We start from the raw sequence: 25,106 nt of genomic DNA on the forward strand, positions 1-25,106 counted from the left end.
TACAAATGGTCCATTTGATCGTCAATGAATGGGGCCCCCCTTTTTTTATTTTGCCCTTTTTACACTTGAAGAACTGAGACAGGTTAAGTGACTTGCCTAGGATTTCATGTAAACATATATTAGTGTGTAAAGCTGGTCTTTGGATTTGGTCTGGTCCCAAGGCCAATATTATTCACTATTACACTTCACTGCCTCATTTTATAGAAGAACATTTTGTAGTAGAACAACTATTTGATGTTGTTCCTTACATGTGACAATCCTTCCCTCCCCACATTTAAAATTCACTCTTTTTTTCTTATAAAATTTCTAAATTTCTCCAAAGCCCAATCTAAGGGGCCATCTTCTACATTTAGCACTTTCTTGTTTTCTTCCCCCACCCTCTTTAAATCTCCTTTGTAGGTTTAAGCTCCTTGAAGGGCTGTTTCATTTTTAGTTTCTCTGATATTTAAAATCTAGGCAAAGAATAAAGACAGAAATTGGACATCTAGATTGAGCTGAGCTAGTCTCTGAATTGGTTGAATAGCATTTCATTGTCATGATCTTCATCATGCTTCATGACTTTGACCTTGACAGTTTTATATAACTTATACCAACTTGGCTCACAGAGGGGTTTGAGGGTATAAGAGCTAGCTGGTCTACAAGTTAGAAGACATGAGTTCAAGTTTTGCTTCTTACATATAGGCTTAGGGATAACATTACTTACCCTCTCAAAAATTCTGCCAAATGAAATCCTTCAGAGATGTTTTCATTTACTAGTCTTTATCCAGCTAAGGTTAATGTCATTTGGATAGAGTTTAGTTGAATTTTTTATTAATCCAAACAAGAGAGAGAGCCTTATACTATATTATCTTATGGGGTGTTGAAAAACCTCTATAAAAATAGGATTCTGGAAAGGTACAGTTATTAAAATCTCAAAATGAATGTGGTAAAGACCATTGCACTAAAGAGGTATAAAATAACCACCAACTTCACAAGTTCTCTGTCCTCTAGTCTCTGTTATCTATTGGCATTTTGCTGTAAGCTAATCTATCTAGTGAAGTATCTTTTTTTTTAACCTTTAAAATATAGTATGTACATTGGTAGGTGTATACGTGTTTATTTGTGAATTAGAAAAGCTTTCTGTATTGATGCATGAGAGTTTTATGAACAGTTCTCTCCTAGGACTCTGATAGTTTCACCATTAAAATTGCCTGGAAGTTTTTTCCAGTAGTTTATCACCTTTTTTTTTTTCCTTTTGGGAGCAATGATTCCCACGCTCCAATTCCTTTTTTCTCTAGACTCTCACAATTTATGCTGGCTTCTTTCCAGCCATGGAGCAATCATTAATTTGCAAAAAAAATATGAGCAGTGAAATGTTAATCCAAAATTGTCATAACCTAGCATGAAGATTATATGTTACAGAGAAATAAGCTACTACATAGAAACATTGAATTGAATATGATTTTTTAAAGGACGATTGTATCTGATACGTTGTCAGTTGCTACACCATCTTCCCGCTCATATCTGTTATCTAATTAATTTCCATTTTTACTTTTTTCTATTTAGCTACCTAACTTCCCATATTTTCTATTTTCCTTTTTTCCTCTCCAAGGAAACCGTATACTTATCTAATCTCAACAAATATTTGTTTGCTTATCATATGCTTAATTAGCATTGTTAGGCACTGTAGAAGATATCCAAAATATAAACACATCCTTATTCTTTCAAGAGTATATTTCTGGAGCACCAGCCCAGGAGAACCTGAATTCAAAAATGGTCTCAGATAATACTTCCTAGCTGTGTGACCCTGGGCAAGTCACTTAACCCCAATTGCCTCAGCAAAAAAAAAAAAAAAATAATATTAATAAATAAATCTGAATGTTTTTATATATCCATGAGTACTCTATGTGAAATCTTAGTTTTCAATCAGCCAACCGCCACATACATCTTACATGCTGAGCACTGTTGGCACCAGGGACACAAATACAAAACCTTTCAAGATAGTTACATTCTACAGTAATAGGCAGCATGGGAAATTTAACTTTTGCTGTCCTGTTTCCAGTTCATAGAAGCTAGTCTTTTGTCAGTGAATTCAAAAGCTAAAATGTAATTTGAACACAAAAGGAGAATTTGTCAACATGCATTTATTAAGAAAAAAGAACATGCAAAGTGTCCATGACCCCATAATCCCATAGCTGTGGTGTAGTACTTTAGTCTAAATCAGTATGAGAGAAAGTCCAAATATATGATAATTCAGGTGACTTTTCAGGAAGCTTTCAGTCCAATTGTTCTGTTAAGGTAGGTCCCAAGGCCAACAACTTTGAAATTCAAATCCTTTCTTACTCATCCCTTTTTCTTAAAGGAAATGTTTTTGCCTTTAGTCCAGGTAGCTGAGAGAAGGAAGATGTTATGGCTCTATGTTGCACCTTTTTGCTTCTATTTCTACCCCACGTTTATTGGTCATTTAAGGACGAACAAGAGACAAATTGGAAAATAGGAATTTTATTTACTCAGGTGTATAATAAGGGAGAAATGACCTCTTGTTCTATCTTGATTATTCTAGAGTGTGTTTCTTCATTGTCCTTTTGGGGGATCTTTTGGATGACAGGAGAGACTACAGTGTACCTGGTTGGAGAGGAAACAAGTTTAGATTGTTTTGCCGGTGCCCTTGAGAAAGGGAACAGATCATCTTCAAGGAACGTTTTAGTTAAAATTTCACTAAGCACCCAATGAGGTAATCAAAATGTCTGTGTACAGTTTTAAAGACATCCTTGGTCAGTCAGTTTCCCTTTTTCAATTCATTCAACAATAAACATGAAAGACTCTGTACTAGGCAAGGAAGACACAAAGGCAAAAAGTAAATAATCTCAGATAATTTTGCTGGATTTTCATCACAGAAAATCAGATTACTAAATCAGCAAAGCAGAACTGAAATAGTTAGTCCTTGGCAAAGGATAGAAAACAAAGGAAATAGCCTTCAAGGAAGAGATGTCCTAGCTCTGGTTCACTGAGCTTCCAATCTATAGATGATAATCTCAGTTATCTCTGGCCACTGTACCCAGATGGTTCTGGAGTGGAAAGTGAGGCAGGAGACCTTGCACAGCCCTCCCTCACTTAAATCCAATTCTCTTGCATGCCGTGGCATCTCCTCCCTTATGTCATGGTATTCTTTGAGAAGGACAAATAGCAACAACAATAATAGCTTCTATTCATACAGGTTTTTGCTGTTTTCTAAGACCCTGGCATTATTTTTTATTCCTTTCAACTCAGAGGTCCTTCTACCAGTCCTATGAAGTAAATAGGGAAGTAATATTCCAGTTTTCCAAGTGACAAAACAGAGAAGGGAATTGACTCAAATAAAGTCAATCTCAGTCAGTGACAGAGTTGATTTGGGAATCTAGGTCTTCTGATTCAAAAATCAGTGCTGTGTCTACTACACACTACCTCCATATGAAATCAGTGCATCTTTGGGATAGTGCAGAGGTTGAAATAAAAAAATGGCATGAGGGGTGTATTTGCTCTTTGCTCTTCTTTTAATCGCTGCTTTGAAATAACTCATTATTTGCTGTTATCTGCAAGAGTTGGACATAGTCTTTTCGGTAGAATTTCCACCTGTTGATATTTCATAAACCAGATTCCATAGGTATAACAGTTTCTGCTTAGCCGAAACTAGAGATGGAGAATGGCTGTCCCTGATCATGAGGAATTGACAGTCTACCAAGGGAGATAGAGTATATACATAGAAAAGTCTAATAATAGTAAGGTAGGCCTGCATTAACTGGTGACAAGGTCAAAAAGCATTTGAGTAGGAATCCCCCTTTCCCAACCCAGTTTCTTTACCATTGTGTCCTCAAATGTTCTCTGAAAATCTCTTGGACTGAAAACATCTGCTTGCAAGGCAGAACCCCCAAAAAGTTGATTTCAAGTCAATCCCATAACCATTATGACTTTCTCAAAAAAGATATTAGTAACAATCATTACATAACTTTGCCATAGTTAAATTATAGGTTTAAGCCCTGTATATCTATCTTATCATGCCTTATCCTATACAACTGGGCTTTCAAGTGTTAACTTTGTTGATCCTTCTGCTTTTGTGTTACATTCAAGCAGTTATTCCTTTTGGCTAGTTGTATTTTATTAGGAAAAGGGTTCCCTAATTATGAAATCAGATATGGGGCCATTAGGTTTATTAGTTCCTGTCTAACTCTCTTGAATTCTAAAGTGGGTACTATGATTCATGTGCCATTTCTTTTTTTTTTTTAATTGATTTGTTGTTAAATAATCCAGATTTTCCTTTGTATCCTTCCTCTTCCCTGAAAGCCATCCTTTAAAACAATGAATTTTTTAAGAAAAAGAAAATAAGGAAGAAGAAAAAGGGAAAAAAATCAGCAAAACAGATCAATAGCTTTACTTTCTTAAAAAATGACCAAGAGGCAGCTAAGTGGCTCTGTGGATAGAGCACCAGCCCTGAAGTCAGGAGGATCTGAGTTCAAATCTGGTCTCAGACACTTAACACTTCCTACCTGTGTGATCCTAAGCAAGTCACTTAACCGCAATTGCCTCAGCAAAAAACAAAACAAAACAAAAAACCAAACCTATGACCAAAATGTAGTTAGACCTTATTTATGCTTTTTTATGAGGTAAACATGTCATAATTAGTGACCTATTATTGCTTTATATGTTTCTTTGTGATCTAGATATCTAATAATAACAATTAGTTGTTCAGTTGTGTTCTACTCTTCACGACCCATATGGTTGTTTTTTGTTTTGTTTTGTTTTTGTTTTTTAGCAAAGATATTGAAGTAGTTTGCCATATTCTTCTCTACCTAATTTTACAAATAAGAAACTGAAGCAAACAGGGCTAAGTGACTTGCGGGGGGAGAGGGGAAAGGAAGGGAGTGTCATACAACTAGTAAATCTCTGAATTTGACCTCAGGAAGAGACTTCTGAATCCAGGTTGGGTCTTCCATCCACTGCATTATCTAGTTACTTTATGTGTTACTTTTTAATGTATTACTCTTATGGCTTTATGTACTTCTAAGGCTTTGCAAATATCCTGAAGTTCACAGAGGAAAGTTCCCAAGTTCCCTATGAAAACTTCAGGAGGAAAAGGAAACTTTGGAACTGAGGAAGTGGGGCACCTAGGGTTTTCCTTAAAAGAAAAATTTCAAAAGGAGGAGATCATAGTTTGGTCCAGACACCTGTTGGAAACCAGAGATAGCCTGTTGATCTAATAATCTAGTTTAGAAGGTACATGAAAAGGAGTTGGAGTGGAGAGGAGGGGAACTTAAGGTAAAATAAGTCTGGAAATTTAGAAATGGAAAAGTAATTCCTTATGTCCAAATGTGATGACAGAAGTCACTGGTTGTTTTCAGTTTGTGGAGTGACAAATCAAACTTTACCTTAGATTATTTTGACAACTATGAAAAATATGGTTTGTTTATATTCATTTAACCAAATTCAGATTTATCTGTAAATTAAATATTTCTGAAAAGGCAAGTGAAGATTTAAAATAACACCACTTCACAGTCCAGTAGATATTATTTCTTCATGATAAAACTATCTTTGTGACTGAGTTACAGTGCTGATAGTTTCTCTACTTTGGCTCATTTGTCCATACTTGGCGGAGAGGAGAAGTCATATTTTTGCACAGGTATGCTCACTGATAGTTAATTACTGTAACCACTGAATTTCCATTTAACAAATAACCAACATTCACACAGTCTTAGAAAGTTTATACTTCATTCATCCAGGATTAACTTAGTTTAAAACCCCTGACAGTATGTAGCAGTGAACTGAATGCTGAATCAGGAATCCGAGACTTGATTTCCACTATTGATTCTGTCAACAAGGGTTACCTTTGAGCTTCAGTTTTTCCTCACTAGTAAAACAGGGATAACTCTCACTTCTTAAGCCACTGTGGAAGTTTTTCTTCTTACTTTGTTGCTTTTTTTTCTTTTTTCTTTAAGAAAGCATAAAAACTTCCTTGTAATCTTAGTATCCTTGCCCTTGTTTTTTCCAGAATGTAACTGGGAACCTTTAACCCTTCTTCACCTGCTGATTCAGGGCTTTTCAAACTCAGTAGTTGGAAATGCTGATTGTATACATTTCTGAGTCTTTATTACTAAAGTTGAAATAACATTTAATCTTCTTGATTCTTGCCCTAGTTCTGCACATCCAGGTGAAGTACCTTTTTTAAGGTTTCAAGAATTATTTTGTTTATGTACTTCTAAGGCTTTGCAAATATCATGAAGTTCACAGAGGAAAATTCCCAAGTTCCCTATGAAAACTTCAGGAGGAAAAGGAAACTTTGGAACTGAGGAAGTGGGACACCTAGGGCACCTAAAGGTTGCCCTTTAGAAATTATTTTTCTTTTTGTAGTTGCAGAACCAAATAAAAAGACATTGAACAGAACTCAGTTTATCACTGTTACACTGAATGAGTATAGTGTGACCTTTTCTAAGTTTATTTAGGAACATTGAAGTTGGAATCTGAGTTTATATCGTAGTCCAGCTATTTAGCTGGCTACCTTAGGCAAGTCATAACTTCTCAGAGTCTCAGTCTCTTCATCTATAAAATAAACATGTTGTACTAAATATCTCTAAAATTCCTTCCAAAATCTAATATCATATGACTAGGTGCTGAGAGGAAAGGTTTTAATGGTGATGAAAACAATTATAGAATTTATCTGTCAAAAATATTCTCAAGTATAATGCTTCTAAAAGTGCTCCAATGTGTGGTTTTTTTTTAATCCACTCAAAGGATAGAATGGTAATTTTAAAATCTGAAATGCTAAGAAAGCATTTGCACTTTTATTGTTACTTTATACTTCTTCAGGAGAGTACTAAAATAGTTCTATTGCCTTTCCTAAGGAATTGGGTGGGAAAGATGACCTTTTAGGATTTGAATCTCACCTTTCTACTTTTTGATTATCCCATCTCCACTTTACCAAAAAGACAAAATTTTGATATTAATTCCTTTAAAAAACATTTTCTCAGGGATAAAGAACTAAAGTCAATTAGAGCAAATCTAAAGTTAGGTTATAGGTGACTATTAATTTAATACAATTTGAAAAGTGGTTGGTATTGAAGAAATCATTATATATTTCTGAAAATTTTTCAAAAATTTATTAGATGGAGTTTGGAAAAAATAAAACCCAAACATTAAAAAAAAAAAAAAAAGACAAAAAGCTGCAAAACAGAGTACATTAAAGAATGTAATTCATTTTTAGATGGTTGGTTGGTTATTGTCCTTTGTTCTTTAAGAGGACCAAAATGACATCACTGTATTAGTCAAGGTAGTGTGTCTGACTGTGGCTGATCAGACCAATATGAGCTCAGAATGCTGTGCCACAAGTCAGACACAAATAGTCCCTATGAACATTTGGTCTGGTTTCTCTAACTTGCACATCTCAAGTTTCTTCTGAGTTAATTTAGTTATGCTTAACTCACAGAGCACAATACCTTTCCTGATAAGGGCATGCCATGCTAGGTGGTCCTGTGCTAATGTCCCCCATATCATACAATCAGTTGTAGGTTTTTTGTTTTTTGTTTTTCTTTGCTGAGGCAGTTGGGGTTGAGTGACTTGCCCAGGGTCACACAGGTAAGAGGTAACAAGTGTTAAGTGTCTGAGGCCAGATTTGAACTCAGGTCCTCCTGACTTCAGGGCTGCTGCTCTATCCACTGCACCACCTAGCTGCCCTCAATTCTAGGTTCTTAAGAGAGAACTTAAAAGTGTCCTTGTATTGCTCTTTCTGACCACCTTGTTGGTGCTTACTCTGGGTGAGTTCTCCATAAAATAATCTTTTTGGCAAGCATACATTTGGCATTCGAACACTGTGTTCAGCCCAATGGAGTTGTGCTCTCTGCAAGAGAGTTGGAATGCTTGGCAGTTTAGTTTGAGAAAGGATCTCAGTGTCTGGCATTTTATCCTTCCAGGTGATCTTCAGAATCTTCCTAAGACATTTCAAATGGAAGCTATTCAATTTTCTGGCATGGCGCTGATAGACTGTCCAAGTTTCACAAGTATGCAATGATGAGGTCAGCATAACAGATTTGTAGATCTTCAGTTTGGTAGTCAGTCTAATAACTCTTCTCTTCCACACTTCCCTTTGGAGCTTTCCAAACACTGAGCTAGTTCTGTCAGTGCATGTGGACATTCCTAGAAAGTATACTGCCAAGGTAAGAGAACTTCTCTACAGCATTTAACTTGTTCATTTGCTGTAAATGATAGTTCCACATATGGATAGTGTGGTATTGGCTGATGGAGTACCTGTGTTTTCTTGATGTTAGTTGTTGGACCAAAATTAGTATAAGCAGCAGAAAATTAGTTCATACTTTGTTGCATCTCAGCTTTGGAGGACATTGAGTCCACGATCATCTGCAAACCAAAAAATCATGCACCAACACTGCCTCCTTCTTAATTTGATTTGTAGCCTTTTCAAATTGAAGAATGTACCATCAATGTGGTAGCTGACTTTGATGCCATGTTTGTCTTCAATGAAGGCATTTGAAAAAATGGCTGAAAACAATGCTAAATAGCATGGGAGTAGGCACAGAGCAAGCATGACATCATGAAGTTGATGTACTATACCGATGAACTTCTCTGGGCAACCAAATTTTAACGTAATTTTCCATAAGCCCTTGTGACTGACAGTATCAAGCCCTTGTGATTGGTCAGCTCTGTCTAATGGCAGGACATGAGTCAAGATGAATGATGATGATTAACTCAAGATGCGGTGGATGACCTTGGTGTCTTCTATGTCTAACCAAGCACTAAGTGATCCACAGCAGCTGCTTCACCTGCCTTCCTGGCCATTGGAGCAAATTGTTTTCATCTGCCCATTCCACCAGGCAAAGTTTGCTTGTGCTTGGAGTAGATAACCCCCTAACTCACTGTAGGATTTGAGACCCCTTGGTTACACTCAGTCTGTTGTATCCTGTATGCTGAAATGGTTTTACCAGGATGTGACCACTGCATGCTACAGCTTCTAGAAGTCACAGGTGAAAGTTAGGTAGATCAGGGCTGCTTTTCACTATTGGTATCTACCTGATCCACCTAACTTTCACCTTTTTATCTTTGTTCTTGGCAAGGGGAAGAAGGAACATGGAGTAAGACTTAGAGCTTGGTGTTGGGCTGTAAATAAGTAAACTTAATTGAGTCTGGCAGAAAATCCTAATTAAATCAAAAGCTTAACTTAAAAAGGATGTTAGTAGGGGTTATCAAGGATCTAAGTGGTACAATGGATACAGTACTGTGCCTGAAGACTTCAAATCCAGCCTCAGACTGAACTATGTCCTTGGATAAATCAACAAGACAACAAGTGATAAGAGAGTTGAAGAGGAGTTTTGTAAAGCTGGGTGCTTTGCAAGAGTAGGTAGTCCCCTCAAATGTAACTATTATCAGCTAGATGGTAATTGATTCAAACAAAATCATTTGTAGTAAGAGATTGAGCATATGGTCTTCGTCATACAGTATGTTTAGAGCTGAGTTTCATAGAATAAATATACATTTTTCAAGAAAGAGCAGTTTATGTGCATACCCTTTGATCCAGCAGTGTTACTACTGGACTTATATCCCAAAGAAATCTTAAAGAAGGGAAAGGGACCATATGTGCCAAAATGTTTGTGGCAGCCCTGTTTGTAGTGGCCAGAAACAAAACTGAGTGGATACCCATCAATTGGAGAATGGCTGAATAAATTGTGGTAGATGCACATTATGGAATATTATTGTTCTGTAAAAAATGACTAATAGGGTGATTTCAGAAAGGCTTGGAGAGACTTACATAAATTGATTCTGAGTGAAATGAGTAAGACCAGGAGATCATTATATACTTCAACAACAATACTATATGATGATCAATTCTGATGGACCTGGCCATCCTTAGCAATGAAGTGAACCAAACCAGTTCCAATTGTTCAGTAATTAATTGAACTAGCTACACACAGAGAAAGGACTATGAGAACTGAGTGTGGACCACAACATAGCATTTCCATTCTTTCTGTTATTGTTTGCTTGCATTTTTGTTTTCCTTCACAGGTTAATTGTACACTATTTCAAAATCCGATTCTCCTTGTGCAGCAAAATAACTTATAGATATGTATACATATATTGTATTTAACATATACTTTAACATATTTAACATATATTGGTCTACCTGCCATCTGGGGGAGGAGGGAGGGAGGAGGTGAAAAAAGTAGATCAAAAGGTTTTGCAGTGTCAATGCTGAAAAATAACCCATGCATATATCTTATAAATAAAAAGCTATTAAAAGAGCAGTTTAGTGGAATGCTTCATGAATTTGTGTGTCATCCCTATGCATGGACCATTCTAATCTTCTCTGTATCTTTCCAGTTTTAATGTATATGCTGCCAATGCAAGCACGAGTTTAATGGGAAATAATAACAGCATATTGGCAATAAGAGAAATAGCACAACAGTAAATATGAATATAGTAGAGAATGAACTGCCAGGCATATTGATTATGAGAACTATTCAATCAATACCATACAAGTAAATATATCAGTGACAATAGGTTACAATTCTTGTTTTAGGCCTAGTTGTGATTATGCAGATTACAAGACCATGTGAATTTAGGGAAGGAGAAAAAGAGTGTTGCAAAGCAAGGTTTTTACTTAACAGTATAAATAAGGATTATTATCCAGGTTAAAGTTGAGCCAAGACAGCCCTACTGTTTACTCCTTCATGGCTACAAGAAGGAAAAGACCCAGAGCATACCTTGGAGGCCACTCCTGTTGCTAGCTAGAAAAGGGATATGCCAAAGGGAAGAGACCTCAGTAGACACTTATCCTGAAGTCTTTGCATGCTTATTATTTCTAATCAAACTAAGTCACTTGCTTCTAGTCATGTGTTCTCCTTCTGGGACTCAAGAGACTATCTCTAAGAGTAATGCAGCCTATTAAAATTTCTGTCAATGAAACTAGTCATTTTGGAATGAGGAATGTCTGTCAATATCATATGCCCAATTTCTCCAGTTGTAAATTTTGAGAAAAGTGAACTAGTTTGAGGGAAGATGGTCATTTTTCTACTCCCTTATCCAAGAATGTAAATTGTTAGCTTATGACATTGTCAGGGATAACAAAGAACTATGGATATCTTGTGTAAAATATGATGGAAGTATTAATTGGGAAACAAACATGATATAAAAAAATTTGATTGTATTTTGTGTTCTTCATATGTTTTTTAAACTGAGCAAAACTTAAGTGTCATTGTAAATGGGATATGTGATCTTTAGGCATTTTTCCTCTAAAGAAAGTTCCAAACTCAGTTCTTGGAAATATTTCTTCTTTTTTCAGGAAACTGCCTGAGATTGTGTGAAAGAGAAGTTTTCCCCTCTCTTCAGCTAGCCAGAAAAGGAGATTTGAAGATGATGAAAGGATTTTGTACAAAACCACAGGAAAATTCAAAACCCTCATCTAAAGGTAAAGTTGGATTAGGCTATATATAATATAAATTTTGCTCTACTGAGAACAATTAACTCAGTACCAAACAAATCTAGACTCTGAAGTAGTCTCCTGGCTAATTTTTTTTATTATTCAGACTCATCCTGCACACTGCTACAAGATTAAATCTAAAACACCACTTTACTCCTATCAGTTCTCTCATACCAACATACCAAAGACTTTCTGACCACTGGAGGAATTAGACCTCCTCAGCCTGACTGGCATTCACAGTTTTTTTCTTTCTTTCTTTCTTTTTTGGTTGAGTCATTTAGGGTTAAGTGACTTGCCCAGGGTCACACAGCTAGGAAGTGTTAAGTATATTAGGTCAGATTTGAATTCAGGTCTTCCTGACTTCAAGGGCTGGTGCTCTGTTCACTGCACCATCTAGCTGCCCCATTCACAGTCTTTTCTAATTTAGCTATTCATCAGTTCAGTTTCATTGCTGTCCTATATACATTCATTCTTTGTTCTTCATTACTTCTGTTCCTGCTTTTCTTGTTACCTCTTTACCAGTCTAAATCTTTACAACTCAATTCAAAATTTATTTTTTGTGTGAAAATTTATCCTTAGGTTAAGTATTTAAATTGAAGACTTCTCAGACTAAGTATTTAAACTTGCTATCGGTATCCATTTCTCCCCATATAGACTCATTCACTCTAATTTATTGAAATCTCTTTCCTTTTACTCATTGTTTTCCCAATACCTTTTCTTATTTCTTACTTTGACCTCTGTAGCATTTGATATAATTTACTACTCCTTTTTTCTTGAAACTTGACTTTTTATGGCATCAAATTAATCTAGCCCTCCTTCTGTCTCCAACACTACTCTTCTTTGCAGTCTTCTTTTTCTGTCCCTTAATTTGAGGTATTTCCTAAAACTCAATACTTAGTTCTCTTTAAAAAAAAAAAAAATTCTTTTGAAGAATTCTTTTTTGACTTTACTTATTCCTCCTGATGATTTTCAAAACTTTGCCTTTAATTTCTGACTTCTTCTCAGAGCTCAGATTTTAAGATTCAACCTCTTATTTAACTTTCATTTTTATATACTTCATTTCACACAAATACAATCCCGTTTTTTTTTTTTTTTTTTGAATTTCATCCTCTGGTTTGCTATTGCATTTATAGTAAGAACTATATAATAACAATGATTGCTAACATAGCATTCTGATGTTGGGTGGAGAAGAAGTATATCATGGAAATAGTGCTGATGGTAGGTTCAGGTCCTACTTTGAGCACATTACTAGCTATGAAATGTTGGGCAAGTTAAGTAATTTCTCAGACCCCTCTGGTAACTAAGACTTGGCAAATATGGCTGATCTGTATTAGTAGAAGGAATCCTTCCATAGATACTTCCCAGTCACAGTGAAATCATAGAATTCTTATTCACTGACTGTGGAACTACTATGCCACAGAGTGAAGCCTATCTGTTCCCAAAGCTACACCACAGATTTCATCTTGAATACCTCCCTCATTTTTTTTTGTCAGTCAAATCATTATCCATACTTGAAATTGTACCCCAGGTCCTACCATTTCCATGAAGTGGCAGCATTCTAGCCTATCTCACTCATCTAACTTGCTCCTTTGATTTTGAGTCCCATGTAATTTTGTAACATTTGTATTGTTTAACTTTTTATATGTGTGTGTGTGTATATATGTTATATATATATATACCTTGCCTTTCTAACTAAATTATGAGCTCCTTACAGAGAGTGGGGACTCTGCCTTGTTTTTCCCTGAATAGGTTTCACATATAGTTATGCATATAGAATAGTAGTTCCATAGTCAGTGGATCTGATCTAATTAGCCATTCTTACTGAATCAGCAGTATTGTCATTTCAGATTAAAGACTGCCATTTTTGTAGTAGGTTACTTTTAAAATTCTCCATATGATAAGCTTATTTTTGCATGAATCTGGAAAAAGAGTTTCTTTGTTGTGTTTACTTCTCAATTTTGGAAGGTTTTGCCCTAATTCATCCTCATTAAGATAGTACTTTGGTGAGTACTTAATGTACTTATACGATTATATATGTTACCTGTTTGGTCCCCCTACTAGAACAGGAATCTGAAGAATGTCTTATCTAAATTTTGTATCCCTCTAGCACCAAACACCATGCTGTGAACCCAGTAGGTGCTTAATAAATGTTTGTTGAATTAATTTTTTTGTTGAAGAAGTGATACATTTTATATTTCATTTTTTTGGATAGAATACATGGATAAAGAAATCAGTGAATTTATTAAATGCTTTCCAAACATAAAGCATTACATCCATTTGAGGTGGATATCTTTGAAGAGTTTGCCCTCTATTTAGAATGATAACACAAAAATATACAAAAGTTAAATAGCACTTCAATTTTATATAATCCCTAACTGGGTTTATTTGCCATGATCTTGAGCTTCTTTATTGCTCCTTTTCTGATAGTGTCTCCTTCATGTATTATATAAACATTTTGTTGCATAAATAGCTCTTTTGTTTTAGAGGGAATTAAGAAAGGAATTATTTCTTAGAATGTTCTTCCCAACCAAAGGTTAGCTCAGGGTAGCTCAGTATCCTTTCTAATTAACATTTGGTTTATATGTTTTAAAATATATAAGCACAGCTAATATTACTGTTTGAGCATTTATCTGTTACCTTCTTTACTAAATTAGAGATGCTTGATAAATCCCTTATAGTTGAATAATGTGAGATTTATCACTTGTTTTTCCACAGATTTTTATAAACCTAGAGTGCCATTACATAAGCCCACTCCCTGGGAAAAGAAGTTAATCGTCTGGTCAGGCCGTTTCAAAAAAGAAGAAGAAATCCCAGAGACAATCTCGTGAGTGCAAAACCCAGACCTGTAAGAAAATGGTAGATAGAATTCAGCCCCAGCTTGTGTCAAGTACTCCTTCCGATGTAGTACACATGATATTCTCTGTCAAATATTTGAATACCTGCTTATGTTAATACAAGAGGACTAAAACAGAAGTGCAGAACCTTTGACCTTGAAACTGAGGCACTGACGTCTATAACCAAATGCCTGACAAGTCCTTCAAAGGCAATCTTATGGTTGAATTCGAGTTTGGGATTTTTACTTCTCTTTCTTCTGTCAACCTTCTCTATTCTTTTCCTCCCTAATCTCTTAGACTCATTCCTATAGTGAATCCTAATTGTGATTATCACAATTCTCATTTATTTAGTGCTTTACAGTTTACAAGGAACATTTCTCATAGCAACCTTGTGAGGCAAATAGTGCAAATATTATTTTTCCATTCACATGAGAAAATATAGGCTGAAACTGTGAAATTATAATACACCATCAAGCCAATTTCTTTAATTTGTCAAAGTCACTGAATTCTAGTCAGTGAAAACATGTGAATTATTTGATTTGGCAGAAAGGACCACTGGGAGTGAGGAGATCTGAGTTCTAGCCTCTTTTATGGTACTAATTTGATGGCTGATGTTATGTAAGTCTCCTTCAGGCCCAGAAAGGTGGTTTCTTTGTTTTTAAAACAAGTGGACTTTTCATGTATATGGTATTTTACATTTTTTCAATATATTCTTATGTTATCTGATATGATTCTCACAACTCTGAAGTAGGTAAAGGAAATGCTATTTTCATATTATAGACAATAAAACATATTCATAGAGCTGTCAGAAAAGTCACCTTTCTAGTCAGATGGAGATTTTTGGTGGAGTTAATGTTAGAACCTAGGATTTTAGACTCAGGCTTTTTCTGTGATGACTGCCTTTCATTAGAATCATAGAAAAGGAGGGGAACTTTGAAATCACCTAATTCATTTCATTTTAAAAATGAAGAAACCAGCCCTCTGAAGATATGATTGATTGTTGCTTTGTTCAGAGTTCTTAATTCATTCAGAGTTGGGGTGCTGTGTTCACTTGACTCCACATCATTACATACTGTTAAAGATTATTTTAATTTTTTGGTTGATTCTTATGGTAATATTCCATTATATTCACATACAATAATTTGTCTTTTTAGTTTTAATAGAAGTAATGATTTCTTTATATTTGAACCGCTTCTCTTTGATGCTTTTTTTTTTTTTCCTTTGATGTGGGAGTTCTAGATTTTGGTCATGGCTTTCTTAGGACTTTTTGGAATTCTTTTTAGGTGGTGATCACAGGCTTCTTTCTGTCTTTGCTTTCTGTTTATAATGAATTTTGGCAGTTTTAATATATGATTTTTTGAAATGTAGTGACCAGATTTGGAAAAAAAATTTATGGTTTTAAGGGAATCCATTGATTCTTAAATGATCTTTTCTTGACCTGTTTTCCAGTTCAATTGTTTTTTATATCATGTTACTTACATTTTCTAATATTTTCAATCTTTTATTATTGTTATTTTTTTCTGTCTCATGGAGACATTGATTTTTTTTTTTTTTTTTTTTAGTGTATTCTGGTTTTCAGGGAATCCATTCTTAAGTAAAGTTTACAATTTTCCTGAGTTCATTTTATTTTAATTTCTTTCCTCCAGAATTTTTATTTTATTTTTTATTTCTTGCTTCATTCCTTCTTAGGGATTCATATAGTCTTTGTGAAAAAAATCCTTATTTTTTTGAGTGTCTATTTGCAATCATAGTGCTACTCTTCTTTTGGAGATTCTATGAATCTATTTATAGATTTGTACTGATTATTAATTTTACTGATGGCATGTTTTCTTTAATTTACTCATCTCTCCTTTAGTTCCTTAATTATGGCTTTATGCCAGATCTCTTTTCCTAGCTATACTTTTGTCATCTTTACTGGGCTCTCACCTTGGGTCACCTGAGTTCTTTTGCCTTCCTCTGCTTCCTGGGTTTCAGCTACCACTATAAAAAAAGTCTTTAAGTATCTCTGTTTGAATTTCCTAGTCTTTTTTTTTCCCAAATGTCCAAGTTCACCTGCCAGAACTTATTCCCCTAAATGTGTGCTTTGTATGATAAATAATGTGCTGCTTTTTGCCAGATTAGTGCATCCATCTCTTAATTTTATTTATTTCTCAAATGTGATGGAAGAAAAATCAAATATTTTCCCCTCCGGTTGGAATACATTTTCTGACTAACATACAGGTACTAGCAAACTGATCCATTCTCACAGCTAATTCTTATTTCTGAAAGAAAGAGCCATGAGCATTGCCAAAAATATCTTGACAGTGTCTGAAATTTTCACTTTGATAACTAGCACTTTTCAAACTTGGAAACATTATCTGCTCTTACTCCAGGCTGTCTCCCTTGATTGCTTGGAAAAAAGAAAAGTTAATATAATAACTGTCAGGAACCATATGTCTTTCTCCTTAAAAAAATTGAGAGCTTTTTTTTTTTTTTTAAATAATGTTTTATTTGATAGAACCCATGCCAGGGTAATTTTTTACAGCATTATCCCTTGCACTCACTTCTGTTCCGATTTTTCCCCTTCCCTCCCTCCACCCCCTCCCCCAGATGGCAAGCAGTCCTTTACATATTGAATAGGTTGCAGTATATCCTAGATACAATATATGTGTGCAGAACGGAACAGTTTTCTTGTTGCACAGGGAGAATTAGATTCAGAAGGTATAAATAACCTGGGAAGAAAAACAAAAATGCAAGCAGTTTATATTCATTTCCCAGTGTTCTTTCTTTGGGTGTAGCTGCTTCTGTCCATCCTTGATCAATTGAAACTGAATTAGCTCTTTTTGAGAGCTTTTAAAAAAAATTTGCATTACAAATTCTCTTGCCCTTCTAAACCTTTTCCCACCTGCTAAGAAGACAAAAAAATATGATACCCATAATATATATGAAATCATGTAACATATTTCCATGTTAGCCATATCAAAAAAAAAAAAAAAGCAAGAAAAATAACCTGAGAAAATTACACTTCAGTTTGCACTCAAGAGTTCATCAGTTCTCTTTTTGGAAGGGGATAGCAATTTTCATTATGAATCTTTTCAATTTGTCTCATATCACTATATTAATCAGAATAGCTAAGTCTTTCACTATTGACAACCATTACAATATTGTATCCAATGATCTCTTGGTTCTGTTTTATTTCATTTTGCTTCTGTTCATATAGGTCTTTTCAGGTTTTTCTGAAACCATCCTCTTTGTCATTTCTTATAGCACAATAGTATTCCATATCAATGATATACCAGTTTGTTCAGCCATTCTCTAATTAATGCATATCTCCTCAATTTCCAATACTTTGCCACCAAAAAAGAGCTGCCATATTTTTTGTACATATAGGTTCTTTTACTTTGAGCTCTTTGAGATATAGGCTTAGTAGATATTGCTGGGTCAAAAGGTCTGCACAGTTTTATAGCCTTTTGGGCATAGTTCTAAATTGCTCTCCACAGTGGTTGGACTAGTTCATACCTCCATAGAAATTCATTACTGTACCTATTTTCTCATATCTCCTCTAGCATTGATCATTTCTCCTCTAGCATTGATCATGAGACAGAAAAAAATAACAATAATAAAAGATTGAAAATATTAGAAAATGTAAGTAACATGATATAAAAAACAATTGAACTGGAAAACAGGTCAAGAAAAGATCATTTAAGAATCAATGGATTCCCTTAAAACCATAAATTTTTTTTCCAAATCTGGTCACTACATTTCAAAAAATCATATATTAAAACTGCCAAAATTCATTATAAACAGAAAGCAAAGTAAAGACAGAAAGAAGCCTGTGATCACCACCTAAAAAGAATTCCAAAAAGTCCTAAGAAAGCCATGACCAAAATCTAGAATTCCCACATCAAAGGAAAAAAAAAAAGCATTTTATATGAGGATATAAAGATGGCACCTCAGAATTATTTTAATTTACATTTTTCTAATTAATAGTGATTTTGAACATTTTTTTCATTTGACTTTAGTTTTAATTTCTTCTTTTGAAAACTGCCTGTTTATATCCCTTGATCATTTATCAATTGTGAAATGGCTTTTTTTTTTTTTATAAATTTGACCAAGTTCCCTAATATTTGAGAAATAAGGCTTTTATCAGAGAAACTTGGTGTAAAAATTTTTGATGTTCTTTCATTGTCTATTGTATCCAAAATCTAGTTTGTGTGATTATCTTTTTTAATTAGGTTAATTTTGCTTTTGCTTTGTCTGAGATGCTTGCCTTTTTTACTTCAGCTGAAGCATAATAGATTTTGCTCCAGTCTCTTATTTTACTCTCTGTTATGCATGTCTTTCTATTTCAGGTATATTTATTGTAAACAGCATATTCTTGTGCTCGTGTTTCTAATCTAATTTGCTATCTACTTTCATTTTATGAATAAGTTCATCCCATTTACATTTATAGTTGTGATTACTGTGTATTTTTCCCCCATCTTAGTTTCTTTCTTTCTTTCTTTCTTTTTTTTTTTTGCTGAGGCAATTGGGGTTAAGTGACTTGCCTAGGTTCACACAGCTAGGAAGTGTTAAGTGTCTGAGATCAGATTTGAACTCAGGTCCTCCTGACTTCAGGGATATCCACTGAGCCACCTAGCTGCCTCCTCCCTCTTTCCCTCAATCTTAGTTTCTTTTATTTATCCTTCTCTTTCTTTACCACGAAGGAGAATACTTTTATAAACATTTCTTATTTTGGACTAATTGAGCAGATCATTCTAGATAATAGCCAGATCTCACTGGTCTCTAAACCAGCTATCAAGGCAGTTGCTGATCTAGTGGAAAGAATAATGGACTCCAGAAGATTTGGGCTTCAATCTTGTCTCAGACACTTAAACCAGCCTAGGGACAATAGTCACTTAGCCTTTTTGAAGCTCACCTTCCTCTTCTATAAAATGAGAAACTACCACTTATCTTATAAAGAGGTTGTAGAATCAAATGAGATGATATATCTAAAGAGCTTTGTAAGCATGTGTTTCCTTTTAGATTTTGGGATGATTCTGTATGGGCATTTTTTATGGCTGTGGTGTTTTATTGAAATTTCCTATTTTCTCTAAATGTTCTATAAATTGCTGCTATGTTGGCAGTTGAATCTCTTGGAAAGAGAGTAGAACAAGGCAGATCTAGATAATTGCCCAAACCCACTACTGATTAATCAAGATTGTGTATGTAAGTTTTTCACCTTTACTAATCTTAATTTTTTTACCTACCAAATGAGAATATGCCTGCCCTGTTTCTGTAATATTATTTTGATGTTTCTCCTATGACACAAAGCATCTTATAAATGTAACTTGCCCTTTCATGCTCCCCACATGTGGGAGATGTCACTTTTAGAAGAGAAGAGCCAGGGAAAACATGAGAACAACCTTCAGATGCTTGAAAGCATCCATATGATGAGATGGGTGATGAGATGAAAAAAGATTAAGAAGTCTTGGCCTAAGATGAGATGAGAAAATAGTTATTTGTCCAAAAGTATTCCACCACTAATGGAAATGACAAGAGGGGAAGGAAGATTTCAGTTTAATAGAGGGAAGAACTTTCTCTAAGAGCAGTTCAAAAATGGAATGGGCTACTTTGTAAGGTAATGAACTCCTTGCCATTGGAAATATTCAAATAGAGACTGAGAAATGCATACCAGAAATGTGGTACAGGTGATTTATTTCTTGGAAAGGAGGATAGAGTATATGTTCCTATCATCTTTTCTACCTCTAGATGCCTTTTATTCTACTTCAGTCAAAATGGTCTTTTATGTTGAAATAAATTATATGGAAGTAGACTTTAAAAGGAAAAAGTGGTATGGTATGATAGCCCAAATATTGGACTTGGGAGTAGAAGACTTGACTTCAGTTCCCTCTTATTTTACTGTGTGTGACTTTTGGCCTATCTATTCATCTCTGGACATATTAACTTCATTTGTAAAATGAGAGGGTTTATTTCTTCTACCTTTGAATCTCTATTCTTCTGTGACTTGAATTTTTTAAAATAGCTATCCAAAAATAGAATAGAATGCTTTATGAGGCAGAGTTCTTCCTTTATTGGAATTGTTCAGGGGGAGTCTGCATAGTCCCCTGTTGGGTATGCTATAGAAAGTATTTGTACTTGAGTTAGAGTTGGGGTTTGAATTCCCTTTTAACTTTGGGGTTTCTAAGATTCTGCGATATAAAATGGCCTGACATGTTGCCTGGTGCTTGCTCACATTTAATTATCTGGTCTTGTTTTGTTAGATTTGAGTTGCTTGATGCTGCCAAGAACAGGGTCCGGGTCAAGGTCAGCTACATCATGATTGCCCTAACTATAGTAGGATGCATAGTTATGATTTTTCAGGGAAAACAGGTAAGTGTAAATTTTCCTTCTGCATCTTATTTTCTGTGATGACCTGTGAAACAAACATTAGTCTATATTCTGATAGCCACAGGTAAAGATTACTCCATTTTCCATCAGCCCAAATTCTGACCTCTCCGAAAGGATTAAGACATTAAGGGGCTCAGAGGCTACAGTTAATGATATTCTTGTTTCTCATTTCTGAATATACTTAATGACATCTGATGATTTAAACTTACCAAGGGTACCGAGGCATATGCATCTTCCTTCATCTAACATAACTTTTTTTTTCTTTTCTTTTCGCTGAGGCAATTGGGATTAAGTTACTTGCCCAGGGTCACACAGCTAGGAAGTGTTAAGTGTCCAAGACCAGACACTTGGTCTCAGACCAAGTTGAACTTAGGTCCTCTTGACTTCAGGACTGGTGGTCTATCCACTGTGCCAACTAGCTGCTCCCATCTAACTTTTCTTAGCTTTAGAGATGATGGAGGAATGAATATGCAGAGAAGTAGGGGGTACTAGAGTTAACAAAATAAAAACTGATTCATTTTGCTGTTCTTATTATTCATTTCTACTCACCATGGGAGAGAATTGCAGTGCTGTTCTGGATCTTTGGGAGGGGGTGAAGTGAGATTAGTTTCACAGTTGGACTCAATTCTTGTATAATGTTGTCTAACCAAATTCCAAGTCCAAAGCCCTCCTGGGCTTGCACCCCAGCATCCTGGCTCCTCAGAGTTTCCTTTTTAAACAGAAATCAACATTTGACCTGAAATTCTGGGCTCCAAGATTGTCATGGCTCAGACTAAGACTCCAGGCATTTTTTCTTGGGGGCCCCAAGGCCTAAACACTGGAAGGTGGGGTTAGGGAGATGGCCTTTCCCTGCATCCAGCTTTGTGCATGATGCCTATGCTTGTAGGTGAACAAGAGCTTCATCCATGGACACCACTGGAAAGAGAGAAAATGGCTACCTCCTTGTTTAGGCCAAGACTTCTTAATCTTTTTTCATTCATGGCCCTTTTTTGCCCGAGAAATTTTTATGCAATCCTGGGTGTTAGGTATATAAAATAGGTATACAAATCAAACATTTACTGATAGTAGATCATAATTTCATGACTGCACATTCAGTTTTGTGACCCCCTGTAAGGTGGCACCCCACACTGTAAGAAGCTTTAGTCTACACTACATGGCTGATGAAATGAGGCTATTCCTGCCCACAAAATAGGATGTCTTTTCCCAGAAGCAGGTCCCTGGCATCTCCCACACTGGTGCTACCTTTTTATATAACACCAAAGTTGAATTATATACACAAAAGAAGTTTGACTAGAGCACAGAAAGAACAAGAAATACACTATTTCTCTTTGAAAAACAAGGAGAGTATATTTTAAGAGACAATGTCTTTAAAAGAAAAGATTTAAAAATGATGGGTTTAAAGGGGACTCAACAAAAAATTCATCCAGTCAATTTGATGAACTGATGGGTCTTCAAGCATATGTTTGAGGTATCTGATCTGTGTTTCCTCAATACCTACTGATGACTTGTTAAGAGCTCAGTTTAAGAGGTCAGTAACCTCAGACTGAGTTTGGATGACTGAAGCAGTCCACAAGGTAATTGGTTGGCTGGGACTCAATTTTCTGCAGAAAATGAAAAGTTTGTTTGCCTTTTAGAAGAACTCCAATTCATAGGGAACACTGAGTTTGGGTAGGATTATGTAGGAATCTCTAGGACAGATAGGGCTTCATTAAGATGTCAGGGTGTTGTCTTGTTAGTTCCTTCCAAAGGAAACTATCTTAAATGCTTCACATGTTTTTTATATTTGTGTATAAGTTTCTGTGAGTTCTATGCATCTTGGGTGGGGAGAGAGTGTGTGAAATAAAGAGAAGCACCCACTCTGTGCTGTCTGTGAAAGAAAGCAGCAGACTGGGATAGATTGGTGTTGCTGTTGTCAACAGTCCCACACAGTGACATGTGAGGGTTGGTGAGTGGCAGGTCTCCATTTTTCTTGTCTTTGATGCTGAAGAATATATACATTTAGTCATGTACATACTCCCTCGATTTTAGAGGTGTAAGCATCCTACTTCCATTTAAGTCAGATTAGCTTTTACAAAGAAATATTGACTTCACAGGCATAGCAAGGGCAAACATCTCCCTTTCATTGTCAGGGGCTCTATGTCCCTGGGCTTGGGGAGTAAGGTAGGGGAGGAAGCAGGATTCACTTCACAGCTTACTTCAGTTCCTGTATAGTGCTATTCAAGCAAGTTCCATGTCTAAAGCCCTCCTTGGCTTCAACTCCAGCACCTGAAGAATATATGTGATGTCAAAAACCATCACCAACATCATTTTGGTGAATAAGTTTGATGGCAGGATGCAGGCCGAGATCTAGGTAACAAGAAGAGGAAAATGGGAAGATTATGGAGATGGGGCAGAGGGAACCTGGGGATTGTCCATTGACTTGTTAGAGAAACTGATGTCTGTAACAAAAATGAAGTTGAGGAGAAAGGGGAAAAAAAAGCAGAAGAAATTTTTTTGGAAAAGGAAAGAAATGATTACACCTGGGTGGATTAGCCCCTAGCTTTAGGACCCATTTGGAGAAAATAGAAAAAATTATGAAGAAGAATGGAATGAAATAGCCTGGGTGAAGTCTTTAGGTGAAACTGGTCAGTGGTGTGGAGTGAATAGTCATGAGGCCTTCTGTTTTGTTTCCCTGTAGGCTGCCAAAAGACATGAGACCTTGACAAGCCTGAACTTAGAAAGGAAAGCTCGTTTGAGAAGGGAAGCGGAAGAAGCCCTGGAGTCCAAAACTGATTAGAATTACAGATATGAAGTGGTTAGATGGGTATTTAAAACTCAGCAAGAACAGTGTGGTAGGCCAATGCCTAGTGTGGGAAAACTATTTGCATAAAAGAATGACTTTTACCAGTGCCCCTTTGCTGTGTTTTGTAGCATTATCAATAAATTATCTCAACAGAACAGCTTGTCATTTTTCACAGGTGATCAGAGTTTGAACCAAACCCTAGCTCTTGGTCATTTGAAAAACAAAGACAATAAAAGTGATGTGATTTAGGTCAAATACCCATTGTTCATAATGCTAAACTGATTTATTTCTACATTGCTAAAGGTTTTGTTTGAGAGCACAGGTACTATTTTTCTTTCACATACCATAAAAATACTTTATTACAGTTTTTAATGAAAAATCTAGGTGGCCCACTCTGTGTTTATGTACCAATTTTCTAAGTACTCAGCAACACAGACCAGAAAGAGCTAGATGAGAACCAGCTAAGGGTTCTGTCATAAAAGTAATGATGAAAATATTTCACCACTCGCTTGGCTTTTCTGGACAGTCAAAAAAGTAGTAGTTAGGCATGCAACCTAAGCACAGGGAGTGCTATCTGCCTTGTACCCAAGCTGCTTGAGGATTCTAGAAGTTACAGAGTGGTAGGGAATAGGTCTTCAGGAAAGGCAGGATCATACCTATGTGGTGATGTGATACTAGAATTTGCAAAGACCTGGTTGTCAGTGACCAATTCTGAATTAACATCATCCTTCAGAGAGTCTGCCACAGAGGCAGCTATGTGTACCTTCATTTTCCTATGATTATCACTAGGTAAGAGCTCTGTTACTTCCTGAGTATAGAAGGATATAGCTAGTGAATAAACCCCAAGGAAAGAATGGCTGAAACCAAGTCTTCTCTCCATGCATGAGTAGCAGCTTATTTCCCACTACTCTGTAACTTGTAGGACCATCAAACAACTGAGGAACAGTCATGTACCACTTCTAGGACTTACGTTATGTACCTGACATTTATCTGTTTCCTTGTGCAAAAAATCATTTGTGATTTGTGACTTTATGATTTAAATAAATGGTTTAACATAAGTTTTTGCAACCCTCTTTTTCACATAGAATTTGACTTAGGTACAGTTTAGTTATCTGTTAAAAACATAGGTACATATGATTTCTATTTTGAACATTTGCTATTTATTCTCACATGCTTCCTGAATATAAATGGGTAGGTATCCTTTAATTGTCACTCTAAAACTCAGTTTTTTTCTTACAGAGATTAAATCAACACCAGAAATTATTTTATATTAATGTTTTAAAACTGATATTTAGTTAAGATAATATTTGACACATCAATAACATCACAGAATTTTCCATTCAGGCCTATTTTTTTTTTAATTTAAATGTAATTTAACTGATTTCTTGATATACTAAATATTAATTATTTTACCTTTGGTACTCATATTTCACTGGCATTACTGATACATATATTTACCTATTGGAATGTTGCTGTCTAAAAAAAATATTTCTCAATAGAAGGCTACCATTTAAAATTTTTGAATAACATACTTTTACAATATATTTCTTGAAATAAATTTGTTTTTTAAATCAAAGATGGTTTTGTCTCTGCTATACATCACTTCCTCTCTAAGAATAAAGTAGAATAATTTAGAATTAAAGAATATAAAGATTCTGACAGCATTATTCTGCAGTTTGGTGCAACAAGA

The 25,106-nt window shown here is 35.4% G+C and overlaps 1 protein-coding gene and 1 non-coding gene across 3 annotated transcripts in view; one reads left to right on the forward strand and one right to left on the reverse strand.

Moving 5' to 3' along the window:
- FAM162A (family with sequence similarity 162 member A) overlaps positions 1–24,474 on the forward strand; it is a 37,805-nt gene extending 13,331 nt beyond the window's left edge. For both annotated transcript variants that reach the window (XM_051985395.1, XM_051985396.1), the window contains exons 2-5: positions 11,294–11,419; positions 14,147–14,255; positions 20,508–20,616; positions 23,312–24,474. In XM_051985395.1, coding sequence (XP_051841355.1) covers positions 11,294–11,419; positions 14,147–14,255; positions 20,508–20,616; positions 23,312–23,410 — 443 coding nt within the window. In that variant the 3' untranslated portion in view covers positions 23,411–24,474. The remainder of the gene's footprint in view (positions 1–11,293; positions 11,420–14,146; positions 14,256–20,507; positions 20,617–23,311) is intronic.
- LOC127558436 (U6 spliceosomal RNA) lies at positions 10,256–10,362 on the reverse strand. Its single transcript, XR_007952827.1, has one exon. It is a non-coding gene; the product is annotated as a U6 spliceosomal RNA (small nuclear RNA).
- Positions 24,475–25,106: the final 632 nt, after the last annotated feature.

Source organism: Antechinus flavipes, chromosome 3, assembly GCF_016432865.1.
Source record: "Antechinus flavipes isolate AdamAnt ecotype Samford, QLD, Australia chromosome 3, AdamAnt_v2, whole genome shotgun sequence".
NCBI classification, from domain to species: domain Eukaryota; kingdom Metazoa; phylum Chordata; class Mammalia; order Dasyuromorphia; family Dasyuridae; genus Antechinus; species Antechinus flavipes.